General features: G+C 47.7%; 1 protein-coding gene across 1 annotated transcript; it reads right to left on the bottom strand.

The window, feature by feature from the left end:
* Positions 1-6,427: 6,427 nt before the first annotated feature.
* LOC115316827 (protein ANTAGONIST OF LIKE HETEROCHROMATIN PROTEIN 1) lies at positions 6,428-9,939 on the bottom strand. The gene is made up of 4 exons (XM_042292036.1): positions 9,734-9,939; positions 9,543-9,668; positions 7,559-7,718; positions 6,428-6,595 (listed from the first exon to the last, which is right to left on the bottom strand). The coding sequence occupies exons 1-4, from the start codon at positions 9,937-9,939 to the stop codon at positions 6,428-6,430; spliced, it is 660 nt and encodes a 219-aa protein (XP_042147970.1).
* Between the last annotated feature and the right edge of the window lie 15,559 nt (positions 9,940-25,498).

Here is a 25,498-nt window from a genome sequence, read left to right as displayed (position 1 = left end):
CCCACGCGACCCGACTGAAGTCTGAACTGGTGTAATATCTGTGGACAATGGGGCATTATTTTGACTTCCCGACCGCGACGACCTTGGCGAGGGAGGACAGATGGGGGTCCCGAAAACTCCTAGAATCGTGGTTTGTTCGCAGGGACACACACATCCGTGTGTAACAAAAAACGCGGCCCTCTCCACGAAGCTTACACAGGCATTGTTGTGTAACTACTGAAGATGCCTCCCGCAAGGGAGGCGAAACGTCTAATGAAATTGTTTTTTCCTGTTCTGTGAAGTCGGTGCTTTTATTTTAATTATGTTACCAGTCGGCCTGTGTGACCAGTGCTCATTTGAAGAATCGCCTTTGTCTTTCCTGAGCCCTAACAAAAACACCCTCATAACATTTTTTTTACTGTTCGGCTACGTTGGCATAGCCTATAATCGACATAATTTTTGCGAAAGCCTACTTTTTTTATAATTATCTGTAACCATTTCTAATTGAAGAAGTGACAAGTATAATAATTATATTATGATTTCATATCAAAATTCGACGAACCGGGAGATGTGAAATTCGGTGAAACAGCTTTTCAAAAAAATATCCGGTGCTCGAAACTTGCTTATATTAAAGTGTCTAACATGTCTATGTGTTCTAACACAGAAGATGAGTGCAATCTGGAAACTGAATGGCCTCACAGACAATTGTCAACGAGTTGGAATTTTTAATGAATTACCCTTTGTCGAGTCATCCTATTACCGATTGGCCTCTTCAATCAATTGCCCGTCGACAAATATTGTTGTCGGTTTATTTGCCATCTGCCATAAGGGGAGAGTGTGGGGCTCGTCAAGCCGACATCTGCCAGCATTTTCATCACGCCTCCAGCGCCTGTACCGACTGACGCCGACGAGTTGGCCTAGAAATAAATACCCACGGACTATTCTATAGCCGCTAAATATTGTCACGGGTGGTGACTAATAAACAAGAAATAAATAGGAATAAATAAACGTTTAATGTGGCGAACTTGTGCCAAAAATAAAAGGGTACAAAAAGTAATAACAGAGCGTCGCGGGCGTCGAAGTCGGCGAGACAGCAGAGTCGAGCGCTGGGGCGAAACTGACTGTGACTCGCCACGCGGAGCCCCTTATGTACATGAGTGGTCTTCTGGAATAATCGGCGTAGAAACTTCGACGCGTAGAACATTCGGGCCTGGAACAAGCAACATGATTCTCGAATTCTCCAGAACACTAAATTGCAGGAATAAACAAAAGGACACGTCACTCCCAGGATTCGAACCCTACCTTTTCGAGTGGGAGGCAAGCGCGATAATCGTTAGGCCACGCGCGCGCTGCCTACTTGGCCAGCTGCGCGCGCGGCAATATCTCTACGCGAGCATGATTTGTTTTCAAAGGGGCACCGCCTGTCGGTGCTTCTTTGAATTATACATACGTCACGGTCAAAACGTTCCGCAGCTAATGAGTGAAGGCCGACCAACCTATTTTGTCCAATTGTCCATGTATGGGAGATGAGAATGCCACTGCGTCAAGGACAAGACGTGTGCGAGCGTTGCTAAAAATTGAGACCACTATCGATGTTTTAGTATACATGGTTTCATTCTTAGTCGGAGCGCAAACAGACGTTAGATGTCACGAAAACAGATACACAAAGACAAAAAGCACTTTATCACGGCGCATTGTATGAGTTGTTATATTAGTGGGCGGAATCACCCAAACAAAGATAGTGAACGCCGTGGCGTTTAGGTGTTGAGCTGTTGGTGATGCTTGATCGGCGCAATGCGTCGGTCGAGCTCCAACTGCAGGGTAATATGAGGCGGGGCAGCTCTGTGGTTTTACTTGTTGTTTATTCTGTTGTCTTTCTTTTTTGCGCGAAATATTGCGGATCACAACAGCTAGGCATCGTCGTCCGATGAAGCTCTGTTTTATTGATTGGCGTTTCATCGAATAGTGGACATTTCATTGAACACCGCTTCATTGAACGCCAACTCATCAAGTAGCTTGATCGAATTACGTTTCTGCTATCAAATTATTGCAGATATAATAACTACGCTCGTCATATATTCTAAATAACGGTAGCCTTTAGCGAAAATTGTGTTGCATAGTTAGTTTCGGCCGTCAGCAAATAGTGAAAAATATCTATCTACCTATCTCTCTCTACACACACATATATATATATATATATATATATATATATATATACAAAGGCAAAAATGCGTACTGTCGGAGTTACTAATTCGAAGTTTACTACGACGTTTCGAACGGGGACCACTCTTCATCACCTAATGAAGAACGGTCCCCGCTCGAAACGTCGGAATAAACTTCGAATTAGTAACTCCGACAGTACGCATTTTTGACTTTATATATATATCTACATTTTACTCATACAATGTCTGGACATTTACACTTACCAAGTAACCATTTTCAGCTGTGATTTGAGACTGTGTTGCGCTTATCCCGCTCTTATTTATTTATTTTTTGTTTCTCCCGTTTCTGGCCTTTTTAGTATAGGCTTCCACCAGCTCGCTTGCGCGTGAACTCTAATTTCAAGTGAAACAAGTTTGTAAATTAGGGTGACACTATATAGGTTTGAAATCCTATACCAATTTTATTGCCTCTTGGTGGGCCACGTACGAATATTGAAATATATCTTTTCATCCAAATAATCTATTAGTAAATCGAATAACGATTCAGACGAATTTACTACGACGGGAAGAACGAATTTGCAAATCTCACGGCAATTAGGAAATTTCAGCCATCCTTGGTTTCCGATTGGTCGCGCTCAGTAGCGGCTCCCTCCGCACAGAGTAGCCTCGGGTCAGAATTCGCGGAGTCTCTGCTGACCGGCCAAAAAAGTGCGGCGCTTCAACTGCTCCCGCCCAGACGACTTGATGTATTTGTATACGCCCATGACATCGGCCGCGATCGGCGATTGAGGTTTTGTTAGCCGACGCAAGCGTCAGCGGACGTCTCATATTTCCATACTCTCATTTAGCTACAGAAACAAAAACAACAAAAAAAAAATCATCCAGTTCATGTTCACTATGTTCACCACTGACAAGATAGTCGGTAGTCGACGAGATTCCTTTCAAAGCCGATCAAAACGAGGCACCAGATCAACGTTTACCTCGCTTCCTTCTACGGCTGCCATCAGGAAAGATCTGGCTTGTCGCGTACCCTCAACGTCACTCCGAATATTGCTTGTGCCCCGCGCACCATCCTCTTGTAGCAATCTTTTTATTGTCCCCATGTGATTTCTTTTTTATGTTCTGACTGGTGTTTGATCATAATTCGGTCATTGAAATAGTTTTTGCTGCCGACCCTACCATTATTTCGACCCTCTCGCAGCGAAGGAATATTATGCCGGCATTACACACGAAATAAGAATGTAGACACTCCGTCCCATATCTCAAATTACATCACAATGTGTTTACACAACTGTAGTACAGAGGTACGATGAGCAGGGTCTGAGAAAATATTAGTTTCAGTATTTTCCAAAGAGCGAGGAAACAAAATAAAGGATCGCCAATCGGCAGCGCGTGCAAACATAGGCAGTGGTGACAGGAAGCGCGAGGTGTGTCTTTCGTACGGCCGGCATCCAGGGCCCGCTCAGATGTACTATACTGTTACGCTCATGAACTCACGCACTGTCCGAAGATGTACTCTTTTATACTCGTAGGATTGCAACGCTGCGGAATGTAGGCGTGTGATTTCAGAAAGCGCGTCCTACCATTTCCTCGCGCGAGTGCTCCTGCAACCCAAGCATTGTATACAGTTGCGTCCTCGCGCCCGTGCCTCGGCCAGCCCCGTACACAACTTATGCAGTATCGAAAAAGCATAGTTCAAAATTGACGGTCCCTCTTTTCCATACCGCTTCAAAACCCCATCTCGCTCAAATCACTTGGCAGCCGGACAATTTTGGCAGGGGGCCTCAAGTTGGGGATTATCCGGTACATTGTCCTCCCAACAATGAACGTGGGCGCGACGCGCCAGAGGGTGAACACGTGAAAGGAGGGGCGTAAGAGTGGAGAAGGAAACTCAAGGTCGCAAGCGACGGGAAAAAGGGTTTCGAAATTGGCGCGCAGGCTTTGCAGCATTTGCTCACACGGACAGCCAACGCCGCCCTGGTGGTTCAACTAATGTTTTGTTCAAGATGGCCGCCGTGGTACCGCAGCCTTAAGAAAACATATTAAAAGCATCCATATTACTGCTTTGCTTCGTTTCCCCGAGCGTAGTATGCTCATATGCTAAAAGATATGAACATTTATAAGTGATTCTGTTAACAGCCTGTATTTCTGCATCGAGGGTGTATCTGTGATTATAGTGATGACCAAAAAGAAAGTCTAAACTTCTATTTTAACATAACGGTGAGGACAGGACCATCAACACAATCGAGGGCTTGAAGCATAGCAGTGCCGTCGCCTGCAACTGCATTGCTATGCTTGAATCCCTGGACATAAACATGTTTAGGTGGCAGGTGTCTGCTTCGAATAGGCTGCTACTTGTAGCCAGCTGCCTTCGAAGAATTGAGCTAATGCCCCGTGCACCACCAATGCAGCTGGGCTATCTGCTACATGCACTCTTGCACACGAGGTATCTCGGAACAATGCCGATTCGCCTCAAATGGCACCTCTATGTTTGAATAATTTTAGACAGTAATCGGAAGACCATTTCGCTGATCTCGTCCCTATTCATGACATTCACTTTCAAACGCACAGCAGCGTGGGCCTCTACGATAAGGGCTGTGGCCTCTCTACAGTGTTGCGGCTCTCCCGAGTCAATAAGCGTCACTATCATTATTTGCCTGTTCCTCTGACACCAATATACTTTTAAAGCAATAAGCTCTATATCATTAACTCCCCAGTCTATCATTATCTATAATTGAGATACTATTAGCCACATACTGTTTCGAGTTGTAGCCAGCTGCTGGTGCTGCCACCAGGGCAGAGCTTGCCGGAGGGTCATTCCTCCAGCTCCCAGGCTTCAGCCGCCCCTGCCAGTCTTCAGTGTCCGTTAAGCCTACCGGGCAATATGATGCAGCAGAGACGGTAGACTCCTTCAGCAGATAATTATGCAGAGCTACACACGCACCAATGATCCTATTCACATTTTCGTCATTTGCCTTGAATGGTCGTCGCAGGATTCTCCACTTCTGGGCTAAAATGCCAAAGGTATTTTCAACCACTCTGCGGGCCCTGCTTAGGCGGTAGTTGAAAATTCTTCGTTCGTGCAGCTCGGCCTTCTGCAAGGCTTCAGCCTCGAGGTCTGGGTTTGGGTCTGAAGGAGGCTGCAGACCTGCATAAACATGAGTAGTGCAAAATCATCGACCATAGGTACTCAAAATTTTCGATTTTGAGAAAGGCATAATTGATTGATAGGCAAGCAATGCTTCACACCCTATGCGTTGAGGCAGCAAAGTGTTGCAGGAGCCTACATACGTTGTAAACGACAATAAAACACCAAAACGGGCTTGAGTTGAGCTAGTTGGTACGTGATAAATAGAAAAGCGGTGTGTATGTCCTTTCGTAATCTTAAACGTTAAACTGGCCCTTTCCATTTAACAATAAAACTACAGCACCATCTGCACCACATGGTTAAGCACGAAATGGATGGCTCCGACTGAGGGGTGGGGACAACCAAAGGAGTACAAAAGCTCAAGGAGCCCCTGAGGGCACTTCAGGAATGTCCGAGCTCCTAGTTAGCTCGTTTGAGAATTGAGATCGTGGACAATTCCGCTTTTGGCTTCTGGATGGCACCATTACGTTTCGTTTAAGTGCGGCCTACACACGCCTGGGTATTTCACTAGGTTCCATGAGGTGAAGGAAGGAGACGCACACCCGAGAGTCATTAGCAAGGTGGAGCAGTAGTACAGTGAGCTGTATTAAACATGACGCTTGCAAGATGTAATGCACCCACCTTTCCTTGGAAAAGGCCTCATCATGTAGGTTTTCAAGGGAAAGGCCTCGTCACCGACAAAAAAAAAAAAAAAAAGGAAGCGGCCCCTCCCTCCCGACGTCCTGTTCTTGGGGTGTGCCCATTTGTTCAAGCTGCAGCTGTCCTTGGAGGGTGCATCTTGAAAAAATACCACCGTCGCTCTCACTCCCATGGTGGCCCAGTTCCACGTAGAGAAACCTAAATAACAGACAGAAGGAAGAGTTGCATGCTTCTTTTATGCTGTGATGTGGGTCATGTTACTATGCTTCACCCCATAATCCCTGCGAACTGCATAGGACCGACTTACATGCAGCCCTGCTTGTGTCTTTTTTTTAAACCCCACAATAGGAGCTTAAAAGTCCCTGCATTATCCATATCTGCTGTAGATAGTTCGCACACCATAAAATATCAACTTTTAAACCTGTTCAGCGTGCGGACGGAGAATATGATATTTGTCATGCTGAAAAAGCCATCTAAAGTTGTCATATAAGAGACACACTTACCTATACCGCGCGTCACTGACAGCGAGCAGTGACTTGCTGAAGCCGCCTTTATAGTTCCTGTCAAGGCTCCCAGAGTTATTGGGACACTCTATGGAAACGTGCTTCCCATCGATGGCCCCGAGGCAATGAGGGAAGTTCCACCTCTCCTCGAATTCAGCTGCAACCTGTATTAGGAGATATCGAACAATGTTCTTTTTCAACATATGAATAAAGAATTGTAAGCTCTCCTAGTTTTACCATTTTTTCCCTCATGATACAAGGATAAACAATTTTTCAAATGGTTAAAAGTACAACACATATACTCTCTTCTACCTTCAGTCAGAGCGCAATGGATGGAGTGTTGGGAGAGCATCACGTGACTGTCCAGTTAGGCAGAGCGACACGCGGAGCTCAAGGCCACAGATACTCCCTCAGCGCTGGGTTGGCTGGGATATCTCCTAGCATCCAATGCGCTTGGACCGAAGATGAAACGAAGTATAGCATGATCACAAAAAGTGTTCCGCCCATATGCTTTCAGCTTCAAAATTACCAAGTACAAGGGGGTAAGGTATGCTACATACATCCTGGTGGTCTACTGAACAATGGCAGTTATCGTCAAACGCATGATGACAACTGCGAAAAGATGGCGGCGCCCAGTGTATGCTTTTGTCATTATTGTCACATTTGGTCAGGTTTGGCGGCGCCCAGTGCATGCTTTTGTCATTATTGTCACATTTGATCAGGTCGTGCAACGAGTGGTCAGGAAACTCAGGATAGCATACAATATGGCTACAGCCCGGGGCAGGGTGGGTGGGTGGGTGGGGGGCACGGAGCATTTCAGACTGTGAACAGGATTTTTAAGCCCCTCCATCTCGTCGGTTTCAGTGCACCTTGCCTCTTTTGCTACAGCTTATTTGCACTTGGTGCCAGTTCGATTACATCTGGGCATGTAATAATGATAATGAATAAAGCATGCTCTCTGCATTTTAAAAGAGTACTCTCACTGCATGTTCTCTCTTGTATTAGTTCAACTTCCTGCCTCTGTGCAGGTTACTGGTATCCCCCAGTCGTTGCATGGTCTCCTTTAAGCATCTTTGTTGCGGTTACTGCTTTCAAATTAGTGATTGCAGCAGGACGCCTTAGCATACCCTAAGCCATTCGTCGGCGGTCTGCGGGCAGATCAGATAGAGGGGCCTCAAGATGTCCCACAAAGCTGCGCAGACGTCGGAGACCACGGAGCAAGCAGTGGACCTTCCAACCAGGAAGTCGTAGGACAGGGTCCTCAACGAATGGCCTGCTGCTAGAAACCTGCCAAAGCAAAGAAATAATGCAACACTTGGAACAAAAAATTGTAACTGCAGTTAAAGCACAGTAATAGGAGCCAGCGGACGACCGATTATTACCAGATAAAAACCTTTGTTCGAGGCACATGCAGTTGTATCAGTGCAAGAAATGCAATCACAAAAGTACATGATATGCCATCCTGTGCCCAGCGCACGGCGATTTCTCAGGGGATCACAGACCCCCCCTGATTTTGACGGGGGTCTGAAAACCCTTTGGGTAGTAGACCCAACCGTAGCACACCTAGCGGGTAAGTTGAGAGCTAAACCCATGGGTACAACATTAATTATATGGGCGTGTTCCTGATGCAGCGTTCGGCTGTGTCAGTGTCACGAAATTCGATGGTCTTTTCTTTCTTTTTTTTTTTTCTTTAGTTTGTTATGGCTCGCAAATGGGTTCACTTCTCGCTCGCTCAATGAATCGAGCCAATGCCTGAATAGTACGGCGAGAGAAGAGCCATCTTTGAAACTTCTTAATCCTTTTGGGTTTCCTCCACACAACCAGATGTTTTTCTCAGTTCCTAGGCCTATGTTGTGGGGTCGCATTGCGCTCAAGCTTGGTTGCCCGAGCTTTGCGACTACAAACCGTCACTTTGGGAAGGTCGTGGAAGGACCGTGGCGGTGGTTTATTCTTTCGGGGAAAGGGGAGGGGGGGGGGGGTGATTTCGGTTTCTGGTGAAATGTTCAGGGGCTACATAAACGGCTATTTTTCTGTTTTTTTGCGTGAGAAGAGAGGGAGTTCCGGGGCGGACCAGGGCACCCCTTGTTGCCTTCTCCGTTATCTCTCTTCGCGAGTTTTTGGGAATCTTTTAATTGTTTTAGGGCTTGTACTATTTCAGCATGTTGTTGGCTTTTAAACATTTAGAAAGAGGAGGCACATAGGGAAGACACAGAGGGAACAATCATTTTATTTCAACCATATTTATTTTCGATTTCAAGCACGGTGCCCAACCACTCCGTGGGAAGAAGGAAAGGGGAAACGCTTTGGGGGAAGGAGTGGGAAGGGGAGGCGAGAGGAATGCAAGGTGAATTGCAAGGAGGTTTTAAGAGGGAGGGACAGTCGACTCGTCTCAGGACAGTCGAGCACTTTGCTTCATTTCTTAGTTTGTGTGCTAGCGCACTCTGGTTCCCGGCTGCACGTTGCGCCTCGCGCGGCGTTTTGTTTCCCAGGTTTAGTTTTGAGGATTTCGTTTTGTTTCTTCGCAACCCACTGCCCAAAGTTTCAAGTTTTTTTTTTCGTCCTCCTGTTTGGTTGATAGTGGTCCGTTGGTAGAACTTTCCTCCTGTTTGGTTGCTAGTGGTCCGTTGGTAGAACTTTATTTTTATGACTATTATATTTCTTTGTTTTTGTTTCCTTCTCTTCGTGTTGTTGCCTTTCTGCTGACTTTATACCGGGCGTGGACCTTTTGCTTGTCACCGTTCCGAACTTAGCATTTTAATTTTCAAATTCTGTTAATTAATTTCTCGATTTACATCCATGTTAGAATTTGAATTTTATTAATTTTTTCGTGACAGTCAGCCAAACGCTCGCTATGTCAGCGTTTGGATGCCTGTGCACGTTATTAAAGGCAACCTGCTTGTCAAAATATGGCCCACTACCCTACCTACCTACCTATCCCCCCCTTGCCACCGGTGGAAGACTTTAAGCCCTGCGCACATTTCTGCTGGCGTTTATTTGTTCATAATGTTGTATGCTACTGTGCACCTGTGGCACACCAGGCACAGCTCGTAATACCTCTCCGTCCTCACACACCCTTCATGTGACTTCACCCTTTCTGTAACGATACCTCACCTCAACGTCATGGCCAGACGAGCAGAGGGGTCAATTGCCTTCCTGTAGCGGGTGTTCTTCTTGCTGATCCTGTCAGCCAACAGCTCTAGCAGAGTGTCGAAGGTCCGCGGCGGCATTCTGATGAAGCTAAGATGAAATATCAATTTGATCATCTGATAGGCACGTAATTGAATCTAAAGAGCATAACTCACTCTCTGTAGTAATCCAGATCGCGCGCTCGAAGCTCAGGAAGGAGGCGGCTCGCGTGGCCGGCGACTTCGCGAGAGCGCAAACACGGGCGCACCCACCATCGCCGCTTTTTTCTCGTCGGTATCCCTGTCAACAGCGCAGACAGCGCTACAGACGACAGGATGGCTACAACCTCTTCCTCTTCACTCAATCCGTCAAAGAGATCCATTACATTAAACGCCAACCGGTCAACCTTTCGGTTTATCTTTAAAGGGAACCAAAAGCGACGGCTGGGGGAAAACGAAAACAAACGGGCGGGAAGACGACGACGGACGACGGCTCCCGTGGAACCTCATACAGAACGAGAGTGTCCGAGAAGCGAGCCTGGCGACTCGTCGGTCGCTCAATCAGGTGTGAACACTGGTGGTCGCCAGTCGCTTGTCGCTAGTCGCTCCAGCGACTGTCCCAAGTCGCAAGTGTGAACGGGCCTTTAGGTCTTGTCTAAGTTTAAAAGTTATAGTTGCCGAACTGCAACATGCTTTCAAAAATATTCACCAATTATTCGCTTTCGTTCTCTCGAGTTGCATCCAGAACACGTGAAAACACGAGTTTGGGTTGGCAATGCCGCATGTGCTGCGCTCTGGACATTCCAAATATACGGCGAACAACCGACGAACTTGCCTGGCAGCGTTCGTTTCGCTCGCTGCGTCAACAGTGTTTTGACGCCGCGAGCAGCGTTGAAGCCGCCGGGCCATTTTCGTCGCTTGTTTGCAACGTACTCGCTCCATTGAAGCAACCGGCGACAATGAAAAGCATGTTTTGAAACCACGCTCTGCATTTTAACTCTGAATATAAAGTTCTAACTACTATGCCAAGCTTAATCTCAAAGAACAGCCGAGTTTTAGATTAAAACGCTTTTCGCATTGTCATTACCTGCATGAGCTTCCTCCGTATAGTTGGCAAAGGTTGGCTCTCCGTGCATGCTCTGCGGGTGTATCGAGAATATATAAATATTCAAGCAAAAGGAGCCCAGAAGTTGTAGCCCCGCCGGGGATATCTGGGCCATCAAGTTACAATGTCTGCAATCGTCACAGCCGCTATAGCACCAAGCACTCATCCCCAGTAGTTAAACTTCTTTTTCTATTTCTAGCGCGCTGCCACGCGAATGGAGTAATCCCGTTTCTTATGAACTACAAAATTCCTTGCGTTATGGTGTTCAGAAAGGATAGTGCCACCACAATTTTCTAGATACTTACCTCTAGCGTGGTCACCCGAAAGCTTTTAATTCAAAGAGTTCATCCCCGACAGGTGAACCGATACGAAAGCTCTCAAGATCTACATTATGTTATCATAGTTTAGTAAAAACGATAACTCCACAAAAAGTATAAACACCCCCCCCCCCCCCCCCACCCCGCCGTTTTACAACGAGGAACCGCCCCCCCTAAAATGGAGGTCTGGATCCGCCCCTGCTTTCCAAAGACGTTGCCATGCCGACAATTATCGCGTTCATTTAGGCTTAGAAATGGCCAGAATCGAAATACAATCTAAAAAATGTGGCGCGGTCATTGCTCATGCTTTGTGATTTAAGTGAGGTAAGGCAAAGCGAAAGCCTCCTGCATCATTCGTTGCTGACTAACGTGCCCGATGTTGCAGATACAACGACATATTAGTTCCAAAGCGAGCGGCGCTCACTCACCGGGGCTCCGCCATGTTTCCCCGCATCCCTACCGAGCCAGTCATAATTTCAAAATCCCTCTTCTAGGTACTGCGGCTAACTTTAGCCGCGGTTAGCGCTTCGAGCAAATGGGTCCTAATGCCCCTCGAAGGCCAGATGCAATTCGTCTGCAAAATCGTCCAAAAGTGGCTGTGTCCCACGTCCGTTGACAATCCTATATTGATTGGACGACAGAATATTAACGCTATCAAGGCCATCATAGTTTGAAAAAATATGTTTTTGAAGGTAAACATCTTCGACAGAAATATGTCTGTCTGGGTGAAATGACTAAACTAAAGAAGAGTTCTCCAATCACAAGCCTGTGCCGCGTGCTAGAGCTCTGCCTCGGCAGTACCTACTTAAGTTTCAAGGGTGAACTCTTTAAGCAAGTCAGTGGCATTGCGATGGGGGCTTCCATCTCTGTTACAACAGCGAACCTCACGATGGAAGTAGTCGAACAGAAGGCTCTGCGGTCCTTCTCCAACAGACTCAAAGAATTCATGCAATATGTGGATGACTGTTTCTGTATCCTCAAGAAGTTGGAAGTTCACAACTTCTTGGCGCACCTCAACTCCACTGAGCCGGCTATACAGTTCACCGTAGAATGAGAGCAAGATGACACTTTACCTTTCCTCGATGTGCTGGTAAAACTGGAAGGAGAGGTATTGAAGTTCAGTGTATACAGAAAACCAACCCACACAGGGCGCTACGTTCATTTCGAATCAAACCACCCGGTGAGCCACAAGGCGTTAATAGTGTCGACACTGTTCTCCAGGGCAATGACAATTTGCTCGTCTGAAACTGAAGCAAGAAAGGAGAAGCAGGTCATCATGTCTGATCTCCGAAAAACATGGATACACAAAAAGTTATATTGAGCGTGTCGGCCGTCGCCAAGGTCGCGCCAGCCAAGACCAGAATTCATCAGGAGGAACGCAGCCCGGTCCCATTGCGCGCATCAGTGTGCCTTACGTGAAAGGGACCAGCAAAGCACTGGGACGTGTATTGCGAAAAGAAGGCATTCAAGTGGCCCACAAGCCAGTGTCCACACTGGGACGGTTAATGCCAAGACCCAAAGACCGACTACCAAAGGAAAGACCACAGGGCGTAGTATACAACATCCTATGCAAAGAGTGCCCAGCCACCTACATCGGCGAGACAAAAAAACTTTCACAAACGAATGCGCCAGCACAAGAACGACGTGCGTAACTTCGACCGTGAACGCAGCGCAGTTGCTGAGCACTGCGAAGCGCGTGATATTGTCGCACGCATAGGCGTGCGCAGGATTTTTCATTAGGGGGGGCGAGGTTTCCCCGGAGCGCCCCCCCCCCCCCCCCTTTTCTATCAACGCACTCCCACTGATGTCCTTACGCTCATATTGTAGTGCTGAGACGAGATATGGTTATGAAACGCTTATTTCAGCAATATTGAATTTTAACATATACGAAATATTATTAAGCAGTTGGTTTCACTTTCTTGTGAAACGTCCGCAAAGAAAGGCAGTCCCTGCGCAGCTGAGGCGTCAGTGACACAACGCGCGTACAAAAATGTTTTATTCTTTCTAAACCATGCAGAGAAAGAGACGACACATATGCCATCTTTAACAGCACAGAATATTTAAAAATATTGTCGCAACGTGACTCTGCTTGTATGGAACAGGGCAAACGCATGGGTGCACCTACACATGGCGAAAGCTGTCATATGGCGTCTGCAGCGTTCATGCAGAGGACGAAAAACGCCACCCACTACATAACGTAGTGGCAACGCTTAAAAGCACGAGAATATACCGCAGATTAAATATACGAGCAACAGCAAGTTACAATATTTAGTAATTATTGAAGATAAACGCTATGACATGCCATTTTTCTTGTGAGCATCCAAATGTACAGTTGATAATCTTACTTTGTGGCGCTTGATGGAAACATACTATAGAAACAAGGGCTATAATTACTTTTTTTGCACAACACGCACGCATTATGTCATGCTCAACAAACATTATACAAACTAATAGATATGTTATGTGGTGGTAAACATATTTTTTGACTAGATTACTAAGAATGTGCAGCACGCGGGAGGTATAGTACTTTTCACCAATCGTGAAAAGTCTAAAGCAAAATTCTACGCAATTTTGTCGCGAACTGTTCGATGACTGACTCAGAACTTGTTGACAATGCAATCTGTTGCTCAACGAACGGTAAAAGCAGCCACCGAAGCCGGTCATGACTCAGAGTTGATCTCAGCTTTGTTTTCACAATGGCGAGCTTTGAAAACGTCCGCTCGCATGCGCAGCTAGTGACAGGGACAACTGCACAGCCTTTAAGGCTTTGCAGTTGTCCCTGTCAGGTTTTTCGCCAACGGCTGGCCATAGACGGCTTGGCGCCTGGAGGGTTTTTCGCCGACGGCTGGCCATAGACGGGTTGGCGCCTGGCGCTGCGTCGCGGCGTCTTTTTATGGCTGTTTTTTTCGTTGCGCGAACTAGAGGGAGGGAACTTTGGCGTCGGTGTTTTATGCCGTCGAGAAAGAAATCATACCGCCGGCGCAGTCGCGCCTCGAGTCGGGCCAACTTTGCGCCTCCCCCCTCCCTAGATGATTAGAGGGGGCGGCCGCCCCCCCTGCCTCCCCCCCCCCCCCCCCCCTGTGCGCACGCCTATGTGCGCACGTGATTGACACGGAGCCAAATTTCCGGTAAAGGCCTATCTTTGAATCTTGGCACATCCAACAGACGCCAGGAAACATGAACAGATCCAGGTACCTTAAGGTCCGTTCACACTCTTGCAACCGAGTAAGACCGAGAGACACCAGACCGGTTTTTAAGCCTCTTGCGATGTTTTAAGACCAGCTCCGCTGCAGCGCATCCGGTCCTAAGACGTCGCAAGAGTTTGGCCTTTTTCACCTATGCTTTGAGTCTTGCCTTTGTGCCTCGCTCGTTAAAACAGTTTTTTGTTTGCTCGAGTGAGGTAGCCATTAAAGTAGAGCTTAGGTAGGCAACCTTTTTGACTCAGCAAACAAGTATACCGCGCTTAGCCATCCAAGTTTCCTTCACTCTAAGTGAAGAAAACCGAACTTGAACTGGTGGAATTCCGTCACGCTTAATTGGCTGACAAGCGATGGATTTCTTGGTTGTCAGAAGGTTGAAACGAGTTATCGATTGACAGCTTACTCGCAAGATCAGCTATATAGGTTATCAGGTTTTTATAATAATAATAATCATAATTATTACTAGTTTTACTACTAGTACTACTACTACTACTAATAATAATAAAACTGATTGTTTTTTTCTGCCCATTGTTGCGACCGAGGAGCTCCCCAGGGAGCATCAGGCAGGGCCAGGCCAGGACAGGAACGGCAGGACGACTTGAGGCAGGAACATCAGGAGAAGAGAGGGTCTCTCGCGACGAACTCTCTTTAATACATATTTACAGAAGAATATATATCGTCCGAGAGAACTTTTGCGACCTCTTGTTCGCAAATATGTTCCAAAAGCCAGGGGTAGTCATAATGAAATAAGTTTACTCTGGCTTAACTCAACAACAATAAGAACAACACAGACGTTTCGCCACCTATCCGGGTGGCATCATCAGTATGCACTGACCCGGTGGTGGGGAGAGTAAAAAACCAGCCCACTCTAATCCGACAAGTCCCCGTAAACGTCCGGTAGGGGGTCCCGGTTTGTGTTGCACGCCTTGGGGTCACGTCGGATAAACCACGATTCCACGAACTTCCTCGGGCCCCAACGCTGCTCACGAGCCAAGGTCGCCGCATTAGGGAGTTTTCGTAGACCGCGTTTCCCCCTCCGCTAAGCCCTCCGCAACGAAGAAGTTGCTACTGCGCCTGCGCGCCGATGGCCCCGTACGAAAATGTCAGATCCAGGCAGGAGTGAAAAATGCCGGTTCCGCCTAGACCCAAATTTGGGGCACCAGTTTGTATCCAGCCTGCAACCGCGGATTTCCAGCCCCAATTTTAAACCCAGGCGGTGCGCCGCCATAATTCCCGCTGCGCTCACCACTGGACTCTACAGAAGTCTTTCGTGCGATGCCCTTAGCCGTTGCAAGCGAGAGATCGTCGCGATTTCAGACCCAGTCCGCCTGGGTCTGAAATCGCGACGATCTCTCGCTTGTAACCCAGAATCGCGCTGATCGGAACTGTCCAGTCTGTCTATGCTAGATCGCAAACTCAACGATGAAGTTAACTCAATCGGTCGCTGATTGGCTGCCCTTTTGGTCACGTGATGTGACGTTGCGATTGAGTTTTTCCCTACGGATTCCGATGAAGTTCGAGCTATGCTCGTGAAATAATGAAGTTCGCGGTGACATCAAAATGTCGTCACGATTGAGTTTGGCGATGGAGATAACTTTGTAGTAGTCGGGCAGCAAAAGTTGCCAAAGTCAATGAAGATGGCGACGTTCAAGCTCGCGGACGGGGCGGACCAAAGCGGACTATCGCTACGTTTTTATGTGTTCGCCGTTCAAGGTTCGTCAGGGACGTAATCGGGGAATACTGCCCGACACTCGCTGGTGCTGACATTTGCCGTGGAAGCTCTGGCGGCGTCGCGAGGGGCCCCATATGGTGACCGCCGAGCAGCAAGTGCTCTCTTTGAGCGTTGCTGGCGGCACGTTTTGCTGCGACGAAGACGTCACCGTGCGTCGGTGTGCTGCGAGTCGTATTCTTTGGATGCTACAGAGGCGATAATCGATAACCCGGGGCTGAAGGTGGGTGGGCTTCGCGCGCCAAGTGAAGACGGAAAGACGACGACCAAGAAGTTCAGCGATGCGAATTCAGCGGTGTTGTCGGTAAGTGCTCAATACACATTTTCTCAATGCGCTTGCACGAGAGCTCTCGGTAGAAAACGGGTGCCTCGTTCACCGTGATGAGTGTCGTGTGAGATAGTCGCACGAATTCAAGCTTACTCGTGATTGCATGTGTATCATCCAAATGTCTCGGGCCTCAACATCTGGAAATTGTTCTGCTGCAGCACGTTGTGTACGTTTTCATTTTACGATTGCAGGTTCAAACTGGTACAGTATCGTGTTCTTTGCTTGTGTTGTCTGAAACGTTTCTGCTGCTTTTCTGTCACACCGGGTAGGGCGCCTCGTCAAGCTGCAAGCCATGCAGCTTGACGTTTGACATTATATGCCCTTTGTATATAAAGGAAAATAAAGAGATTATAAACTCAATTGACACCTCTTTGCTCTGAAGGCATAATTTTGGGTATTGTGCAAGACAAGTGGAATATCTCCACTTTTGTTTTCAACTTTTTTATTATTACATTTTCAGCCTTTTTGGGATGCTATGCAACTACTATCTCCAAGTAGAGGCTGCATTAGCATATAGAATTTCTATCTATTCTTGATGTGCTTTTGGACAACTGAAAAGGTTATGAAACATTCATGTCAGATACCGCCTCACTGTTGTGTGCAGGTGACAGCGACAAAACCCTGAAGCCATGCTTGCACACCACTTCCTCGCAACCCCAATGGATGCCCTGCTGCTCTGAGGCCGAGCTTAACAAAAAGCATTGCTTAGGATTCTGTCGTAGAGCAGTGAATAGGTTGCTGAAAAGCAGGTTCCGGTGGTTGCAAAGGTGCTAGGCACAGCAACATTATTTGACTTTCTGCACAATGCGGGCTTGTATAGCTCTATTTTGGGGCCTCTCCCTTGAGCCCCAAGAGTCCGACCCCGAGGACGGTGTAAGCTTTGACAGCAGAGGACACGCTGTGCAGTGCTGAAAATCTGAGAGGTGGCCACCTCTGCAAGTATGTGCTGCCTACCAGGGTCTCCCTGCTCAAACTTGAAGCCTGGCAGCTGTTGAGACTACTACAAGCTTTGTCTCTCGTCACATCTGCGAAATATACTTGTGTGTACCCGCTTGCAATGTTTTGTCATACTTTGTAACTTGCCAAATCAAGTAGACACGGTAAGTCCCTTTGGCTGCAGAGTGGTCTACCTAAAAGACAGTTCAAGCGGAGTTTTGGTATGGCACCTAAAAATGGAAGTTTGTAATAAGGTGAGGTTTCTGAAAAAGCTTTTTAACACAATATTTTTGGCAGGTTAACCTTGCAAAAATGCAAACCGTATAAGTGAAACTTTGAGGCATTAGAATAGAGAATAATAGAGGGCCTCCTCATGGGTGGCATCTTGTTTCCCATTGACTGCATAAGCATTCTGGCTCTAACAGTACATTGTTCCAAGCATAGAGGAAGAAAAGGTGAAGAATTAACTGTGGTTGCTGGTATCTGGACGATTGAACTTGCACCGCCGTGTCACCGTTAATTGTGAAATTTCTGGTTCCCTGTATATGAAATATACATCGACATCTGAAGTCGAGATACGAGTCCCGGCACATAAACAATTGCACCGAGATTTCCTGACCCAAAATTTGTGTTCGATGTATGACAATTTTGTCGGGTATGACCAAGGTAGTGCTGCAAATCTTTTTTCCATGCTATACTGAAATCATGACAGACGCAAAATGGTGCCTAGGGAGCACGTTTTATTGTGCATGGAAATTCTGCACCCCCATGAGGGGCAGCACGAGTGTGGTCAGTGAAGACGACTGCTGGCTGTCTGCAGCTGCTTGTCCCTCCACAGCCTGCAAACAAAGTACACGAAAAGGGTGAATGTTTATAAAAACAAGCATTTTTAAAGACTATGTTACAGAAATTGCATAGAACAAGAGAATCCCAGGGGTGTGGTGAGCAGTAGTGTATGGCATACCACTGCTTTTATCTTCTTTTAGAACTCTTATGCAGTGCTGGAAATATCAAGAATGCGAGACTCCTGAAAGACATTTTCTTTATGCGGGCACCTTCCTAACCAAGGAACTGCTCAGACCAGCAAGCTCATGCTGTGGGTCTTCCAGTACAACACGCAACCTATGAAGCAAGCAGCCTTGAGCAATGTGCACCTAGCATGATCCAATTACTTTGCAGCAGACAGGCCTGCTCTGTCCATCACATGAAAAATGGAAAGCGAAAAGTTGGAAATCACTCACTTCGAAACACAACACAAGGTCCGAAAATGAAAAGGAGCGAAAACAGAAGAGTCCCGCGTTCACTTTCCTTTGCATTCACTTTCCTTTATGCTATAACTGTCTGTCATAACTGATTCCCAATGACAAGTTAACTGTTGTTCCCGTCAATGTTTTTGGTGCTGTGGAAGTCCAGCTCTTCCGCATTGCATTGAGCAAACAACAAAGACTGTGAGCCCAAGTTGCTCTGGGTGTAACTCAATAAAGCAAGGACGAAGAAACTTGGCCTGGAATAATTCATTAGTGCCATATGACACAGGTTTTCTTTCGACGGTTCTCCAAACAATGCTTGCCAGCCAATTTTAGACCTTGACTGCACTTCTCTACATCTAGGGCACTCATGCTGTAATGTTGGGTGCCCAGCAGCATGTGCAATGCAACCAGCTGCTCCCGCTGAGTGGGCGGGAGGTCCTAAACAGTGCAGCTGGGGGCAGTTCAGGCCCTCACCATCCAGGGTGGCAGTGTACAGCTGCAGCTGAAAAAGATTAGCACAAGTGACCGATGACCGGAGTATCAAAATTGCGAGAGGCAGCGCTATTGTTCCCGAGCGCGCCGATATCAAGTGCCAGTCATGTTCCATGTCTCAAGGTTGGTGGCTGCCAGAAAATTGAGGGATAAGATAGCTTTCGGAATGTAAGCTTTAGGATGGGCTGCTTTGTGCCGGCCACCACCGTGTGTCGCGATTTTGCTGTTCCGGTCGCTGGTCGCTTGTGCTTATCTTTTTCCGGTGCAGCTCTACCTGATGACTGGTGCACAGCTGACATGACACAGTTTCAGTAGCATGCATACATGGTTTGCAGGTAATGTCATGTCAGTATAAAAGACAAGACCTTTGAGTACTTCCAAGGGCACCGTGTTGGTGACCACCACTTGGTACATGTCAGATGTGGTTAATGGCAGAGGCTGCTCATATTGCCATGCACGTCTCCGAGTAAGCTTGCCCGTGGCCGAATGGTTATTGTGCTTAGCTTGCACACAAAAGGCTGAGGTGTGATGCCTGGCCGCATATGCACTTTTTTGTTATTTCTGTAAATGTTGCATTCTGGTTTAATTCAAGAATCCCATTGCTTGTTCAAAGTCAGAATGTTCTACGCACCAAACTTTCTATGCCGATTGTTCCAGAAGTCCACGCATATACATGAGGGGCTCTGTGTGGCGATACAGAGAGAGTCTCGCTCTTGCGCTCGATCGTGCTATTCCGCCGACCTTCGATGCCTGTGATGCTACCTCTTTGTATTTTTGTTTTCGGCACAAGTTTGCCAAATTAAACGTTTAGTTTCTGTTCATTCGTCACCTGACCATCTGTCATTCGCGAAATTTTGGTGGATGTGCGGGACATTAACAAAAAGGTGCATGCGCGGCCAGAAATCGAACCTTGGCCCTTTGTGTGGGAACCAAGTACGAGAACCATTCGGCCACGGGCGCGCTTGCTCGGAGACGTGCGGGGAAATATGTGCTAGTGCACGCACTTGGGCTAAGCCTAGGCAGAAGTTTAAACTGTCACGTGATGATGACAAAGTTTGTCCGTGTTTGCCCAGTTCAGTACGCAGAAAATATTGCTCTGTGTGGTGGCGAAAATTATCTGCTACTTACTCTCAACTGTGACAGATTGTGATATCTAGCCAAAGGTGGAGGACGTGAATACCCGAGTGCAAAAAATGAAGAGAAGTATACAAAACTGCACGCCGATGATTTTGCCGAGTTCGACGGGCAATGCCCAGCCAGGTGCGTCCTACTTCCACAGCCCTTTGCAGCAAATATTTTTAGGAGTGGACCTTTTATATAAATAGCAGACACCAGTTTTGGAGTTGGTGAGCCAGTTTTGTCTTAGTGTCATTCCCCTGTCAATTTCAGGGCAGTGGGTAGATGTGGTGCTGCCGGGAATGTTCGGTGGAAGCAGGTCCCTGTTGGGAAACAGGACCGGAGGCACCGTCTTTTTCCTGACACAGTCTCATTAATTGGATCTCTGTCTTGTCCGACACAAAACTCAAGTAACCATGTGTGGATTGTCTCTGCACCATGTGTACACTTAAGTTTTTGTAAGTCTTGCTGAGGTGTCACCTTGCTCGAAACATCAACACGGTTGGACCTACAGTCACCTTGGGAGCTACCGACCAGGCACAATATGTTAATGACAGCATCTTCTACATAGTTATGCACAGTGCAGGTCATGTTCACATTTTTGTGCAATTACTGAGATGGGTCCAAAAGCTGTCACTTTGGGCCACTGGAGCCAGCGCAGTTCACCATGATCACAGTGTAGCAAAGCTGCAACCCCACAACATCAATGGCCACCAGCATGAGGCTACCGACGGCACTCATGCATAATACATGTCCTGACACAGGCGCAAACCACGTATTATGGAGATGAATCCAGACTGTTTTTTATACCTACCATTTGGTGGTGGTGGAGTTGCCTTCTGTGCTGGGTCCTCACTAGCACCTTTGGCCACAGCAGATGAGTCCTGCGTCATCCAATCAAACACAAGTTAACGCACAACAAATTGGCAGCCTTTCTGGTTCCGCGTTGATGTAATGCCCATTGCCTACACTTTAGAATTCAGGTAACGGAGTGCCTCATGCACAGCTCTAGAGAAATTAACTCGTCAGCTTGAGCGCTACGATCCGAGCTTTCAAAGAAACATCACGAGGCAGCACACTCGTGCAAAGTCAATAAGACCAAAAACAACACAGTGTCTGTTAACTACAAGTAGCAAGTTTTAGGAGACCGTTACCGTGTTCTGCGGTGGCCACGGTACGGCTGGTAAGGCTTTGAGCGCGCTGAAAAGCGTGCTTCAAAGTTACAGCGCGAGCTCCCAGTAGCAATTTCGCTGCGCACGGCAACGGTACGCTAAAACCGCCCATTGAGATGCCATACACTTACTTACCGACACTGCAGCCGAGATGCCGTGTGGCGACGGACGACGCGCGTCCGCCCTCGAAATCATGCGCCTTCTTCCGTGTCTTAGCGAGGAACCTTTCTCATATGGGCCAAGATTCTGTCCTACTCCTCGAGTTGAGCGAGGACACTTGGTTCACGTCCCCCACCCGACTGCCGAATGGTAATCGCGACGTGAAAAAGCCCGACTTGACAGCAAAAATTCCAAAAGTGAGGCAAATCTTCGTACAGACACACGAGCACTTTACGTGCGACAACCACCGTCGGCCATGACGATTCATCACGATCGCGATGCAGCTCACGCATTGCGATCATCTAAATTGTTTCACTTACGTAGAAAGGCATGATTCATGCGACCTAGACTTGACACCGGTAATTATATTTAGATTGTACCGCATTATACATTTTCAGAAGTTAAAAATGTTGCTTTTGCGAGACCCTTCGATGCGGCGTTGCGCATTTCCCTCTAGGGACATATTTTGGGGACAAATCCCGATGAAGTTTCAACTCAATCGCCACTCTCCGTCGACGTCATCAACGCGCCGCGATGAAGTTCCCTGCCAGTTGAGTTCGCCACCGATTGAGATTAGGCTCCTCCCACCGGCGACGTCACGATGAAGTTTCTTCATCGCTTTTTCCAGCATAGACAGACTTAGAACCCCGCGGACCCGAACCGGGACCGCTCCGATCGGACATTTTCGCACGCGCCTTGACTGTAGAGTTCCGGGTATCGTAGCGGGTTGCGGAGGGCGTTGCGGGACGGCGAAAACGGTCTACGAAAACCCTCTCGTGGCATGCGTGGCCATCACATGTGCTCCTTAAAGGGCTGTTTATACTCCAACGTCGACGAACGCAACGTGCGCCGGCGCAGACCGACGTTCGTCGGCCACTACGCCGCGTCGAGAAGCGCCCGAACGATGGTGTTTACAGTCCAGCGTAGACCAACGCTGGTCCAGCGCGCCCCGACGAACTGCCCCACTTTGCGCATGCGCGTCTCCGCGGCAACCGCATCGTCTGTACCGGTTACCAATGGGCGGTAGCTTGCGTCACCTAGCCTAGATGCAATCGGTCAGTGTGGTTCGTCCTCGTGTTGTCATGTCACGCTTCAAAACAACCATTCGGGGTAGCGGTTAGCAGTTCAGAAACAAGCAAATGATGGTGATAACGAGTGCAAACCAACATTTATTTCCTGGTAAATCACACAAATGTCAAAAAAAAAAAAAGTCCCGATATCGCATTTGTCGAACCTAGCTGCTGCGCAGGTTCGCCGGAATCGTGCCAAGCGACTCCGGCAATTCCGCCGGGATGCTTCGATGAAATCGATGCACTCGATATTCCACAGAGACATCTTTCTGACAGATAGTCGGTGTGTTATCATCATTGTAAACTTTCACGCTGACTTAAGAAACGGACACTGAAGAGAGCGGACAATGCCTAAATTACGCAATGTACGCATTCGAAATTGTAACGCACTTTACAAAGCCTATACAAACAATACATGGCGTACTATCGTTTACAAGATGAGACAGCCCAATTGAAAATTTCTGGCCGGCTAAATAGTTCAGAGGTTTCACTGTGTCCGCCGTTCCCGTACATTCGACGACGCTTTTGCGATCGGGAACCACTGCCGGTGAGTGCGACTAGCACATGATTATAAATAGCAGACACATTAGGTCATCCTTAAAGGGACCATGAAATGATTTTAAAATCGAATTTCATCCACCGCACGTCGTAAAAGGTGTGAAAAGGAACACAAAAACACAAGACTAGGGAGCCAAAAAAAATTATTTGCTATAGAACTTTTAAAAGAAAACTGGACTCTTTTGCGACTTCTTTCCTTCGAAAGCTCTGCCTTTTCACTACGATGCATACGCAGAATCGGTGCACGTCAGCCGAATCCACATCGCCTATTGGGTAAGAGCCTACCTCACCAGCACCGCGATCGTAAACAATAAATAGCCGGCGAATGTTTTCTAAAAGTTTTGTTAAATAATATTCAGATCCACATTTTGTAGCATAATTAGAGATGTGTGGCGAAAATTGCCAAATTTGATAATGCTGAGAGCCAAGCGCCATCTATCGTGTGGTAAACGAAGCAACTACTGCGCGTGCGCAGTAGGGCAGGGCCAAGTTCAGAACGGTTATTTCCTTTGGTTTCCTTCCTCTCAAAACTCTGACTGACTGAACGTTTATTTTTCTACGTGTTCATCTCGCGCGTGCCGACTTCAAGCAGCAAGAGAGAAATGTACTTAAAACAAACCACGACGAACAAGAACGCTGGATCCACAAACACCCGAGAAGAGCGACAACAGCCGCGAATCCCGCTCCGACGAAACTCTCAGAATATAGGCCTAGCAGGCACTCCGACTCGGCGCAGCGTTGCTTCGTCGCAAGACCGTCTGCCTACGACCGGCTGGCGTACTGAATGGAATATGCCCGCGCTACCCTTGTGGACCCTTCCGTATTATAGTTTGATCGCTGACCTCAATTTTAGGTTAAGAGGTGAGGTCAATCTCTTCCCCTTTCCCTCTCGCCTCAGGGACACCAACCCATAGACGAGTGAACCTTTCATTAAATAAATACATGTTCATGTTTCTCTTCCCCTTGTTTTCCGAGGCAGTGTTGACGAACACTCGTCGAAAAGGGACCCTCGTCGATCCTCTCCTTGTTTTGTGTGATATAGAGCTGAAATAAACGCTGTATGGATTACCTTCGTAGCACGGTATGTACACTTTGTTATTGGTATGCCATTTTTATTCTGACAGACTGCACGTCACTGTCGAGCTGTAACAGTTCGTGGGAGGTATACGTGCAATACCGGTCCAACCTTTCTTTGCCGAGTGTCGCGTCAGTATCGAGTTGCAATTGTAAAAGATCGGTCCCGAAGCGCTTACCAACAGCGCGAATACAGCACTTCATCAAACGCGCGCGTCCGCTCCGAGTGTGAACAGGTATTTACGTGGCTCTTGCTGACAGTTCAAACGTATCTTTTTTAACGTCGGCTCGCTCCTGCATCTCCGAGACCGCGAAAAACGCCGCGGCAAATTGTTCCCATCTGCACTTCCCAACAGGCATACCGGCGTATGGGACTAGTCCCATGCTGTCGCTGTAGCGCAACGTATCTCATTGAATTTCGTTCAGCTGCGATGCGGCGATGAGAGGCGCCGATTCAGAAAATACGTCGGTGACATCGGCGCAGTAAAACCCACCGGCGCACCCCAACTCGCTAACGCTCCCATCTCCTACTGCAGAGAGAACTTCCGGTTCCGGAAACATCGTACGTCACGGCTTGTTTTGCGGTCAAGAAAAAGTCGATATTTCATTAATTTTTTGTGTAGAAGTTAATAAACCGAGACGAAAACGGATGCCTGTTCGGCATTCAGTGAACATTGACGGTTTATTGTAAAAGTTATGTGGAAAAAGTAAAAAAGTCATTTCATGGTCCCTTTAATTCTAATTAACCCTACCTGTGGCGCGTCATCGAGCTCCCAGCTTTTGCCGGCACCCAAAGAACACGGCCCACCGGCTCGTTAGGTCGATAGGCCTATCGAGAATCGAGGGTAGCGCATCCTGGGAGCAGTCCACGTCCACGCACTCGCCCAATCAAGCGCACGAACGTTAAATACGCACACCAACACGGGAACACGACAACAGCACACGACACACAGCAAGAATTCGACAAGTTTAGATCCCAGAAATGAGCATCTCGCACACTCCGACTGGCCCCGACAACCAGATTCCCGAATGAGCTCGGCACTGCGCGAGGGCTTCTGGGATAACCTCCGTCGTCGCCGTCGACGCCCAACGTTGAACGTGGAGCCTGTCCAAGTCCGTTACAAGCTGCGCTGGCGCGCGTCGAGCTGCTCAGCGCGGCGCGACGTTGAACTTGACGTTGAAGTATAGACGCCCCGTTCGCAGACAGCGTCAGCGAGCGTGAACGAGCGCGCGCGCTCGTTGACGTTACGACGGAACAGCTGTTTATACTCCAACGTCGGCGCGACGAACGTTCGCCGGCGCAACGCGATGTCCGTCGGCCATGACGTTGCGCCGGACTGGCCAGTGTTGCCAGGTGGTCCCACCAAAAAACCACCGAGCAGCTGGGAGGTATACAATAATGATGAAAATAATCCCTGGAGAAGAGGAAGAAGAGG

This window comes from Ixodes scapularis, unplaced genomic scaffold (assembly GCF_016920785.2).
Source record: "Ixodes scapularis isolate PalLabHiFi unplaced genomic scaffold, ASM1692078v2 PGA_scaffold2__306_contigs__length_199485367, whole genome shotgun sequence".
Taxonomy (NCBI): domain Eukaryota; kingdom Metazoa; phylum Arthropoda; class Arachnida; order Ixodida; family Ixodidae; genus Ixodes; species Ixodes scapularis.
Note: the sequence above shows the minus strand (reverse complement) of the source record. Positions and strands in the feature narration are given on the sequence as shown.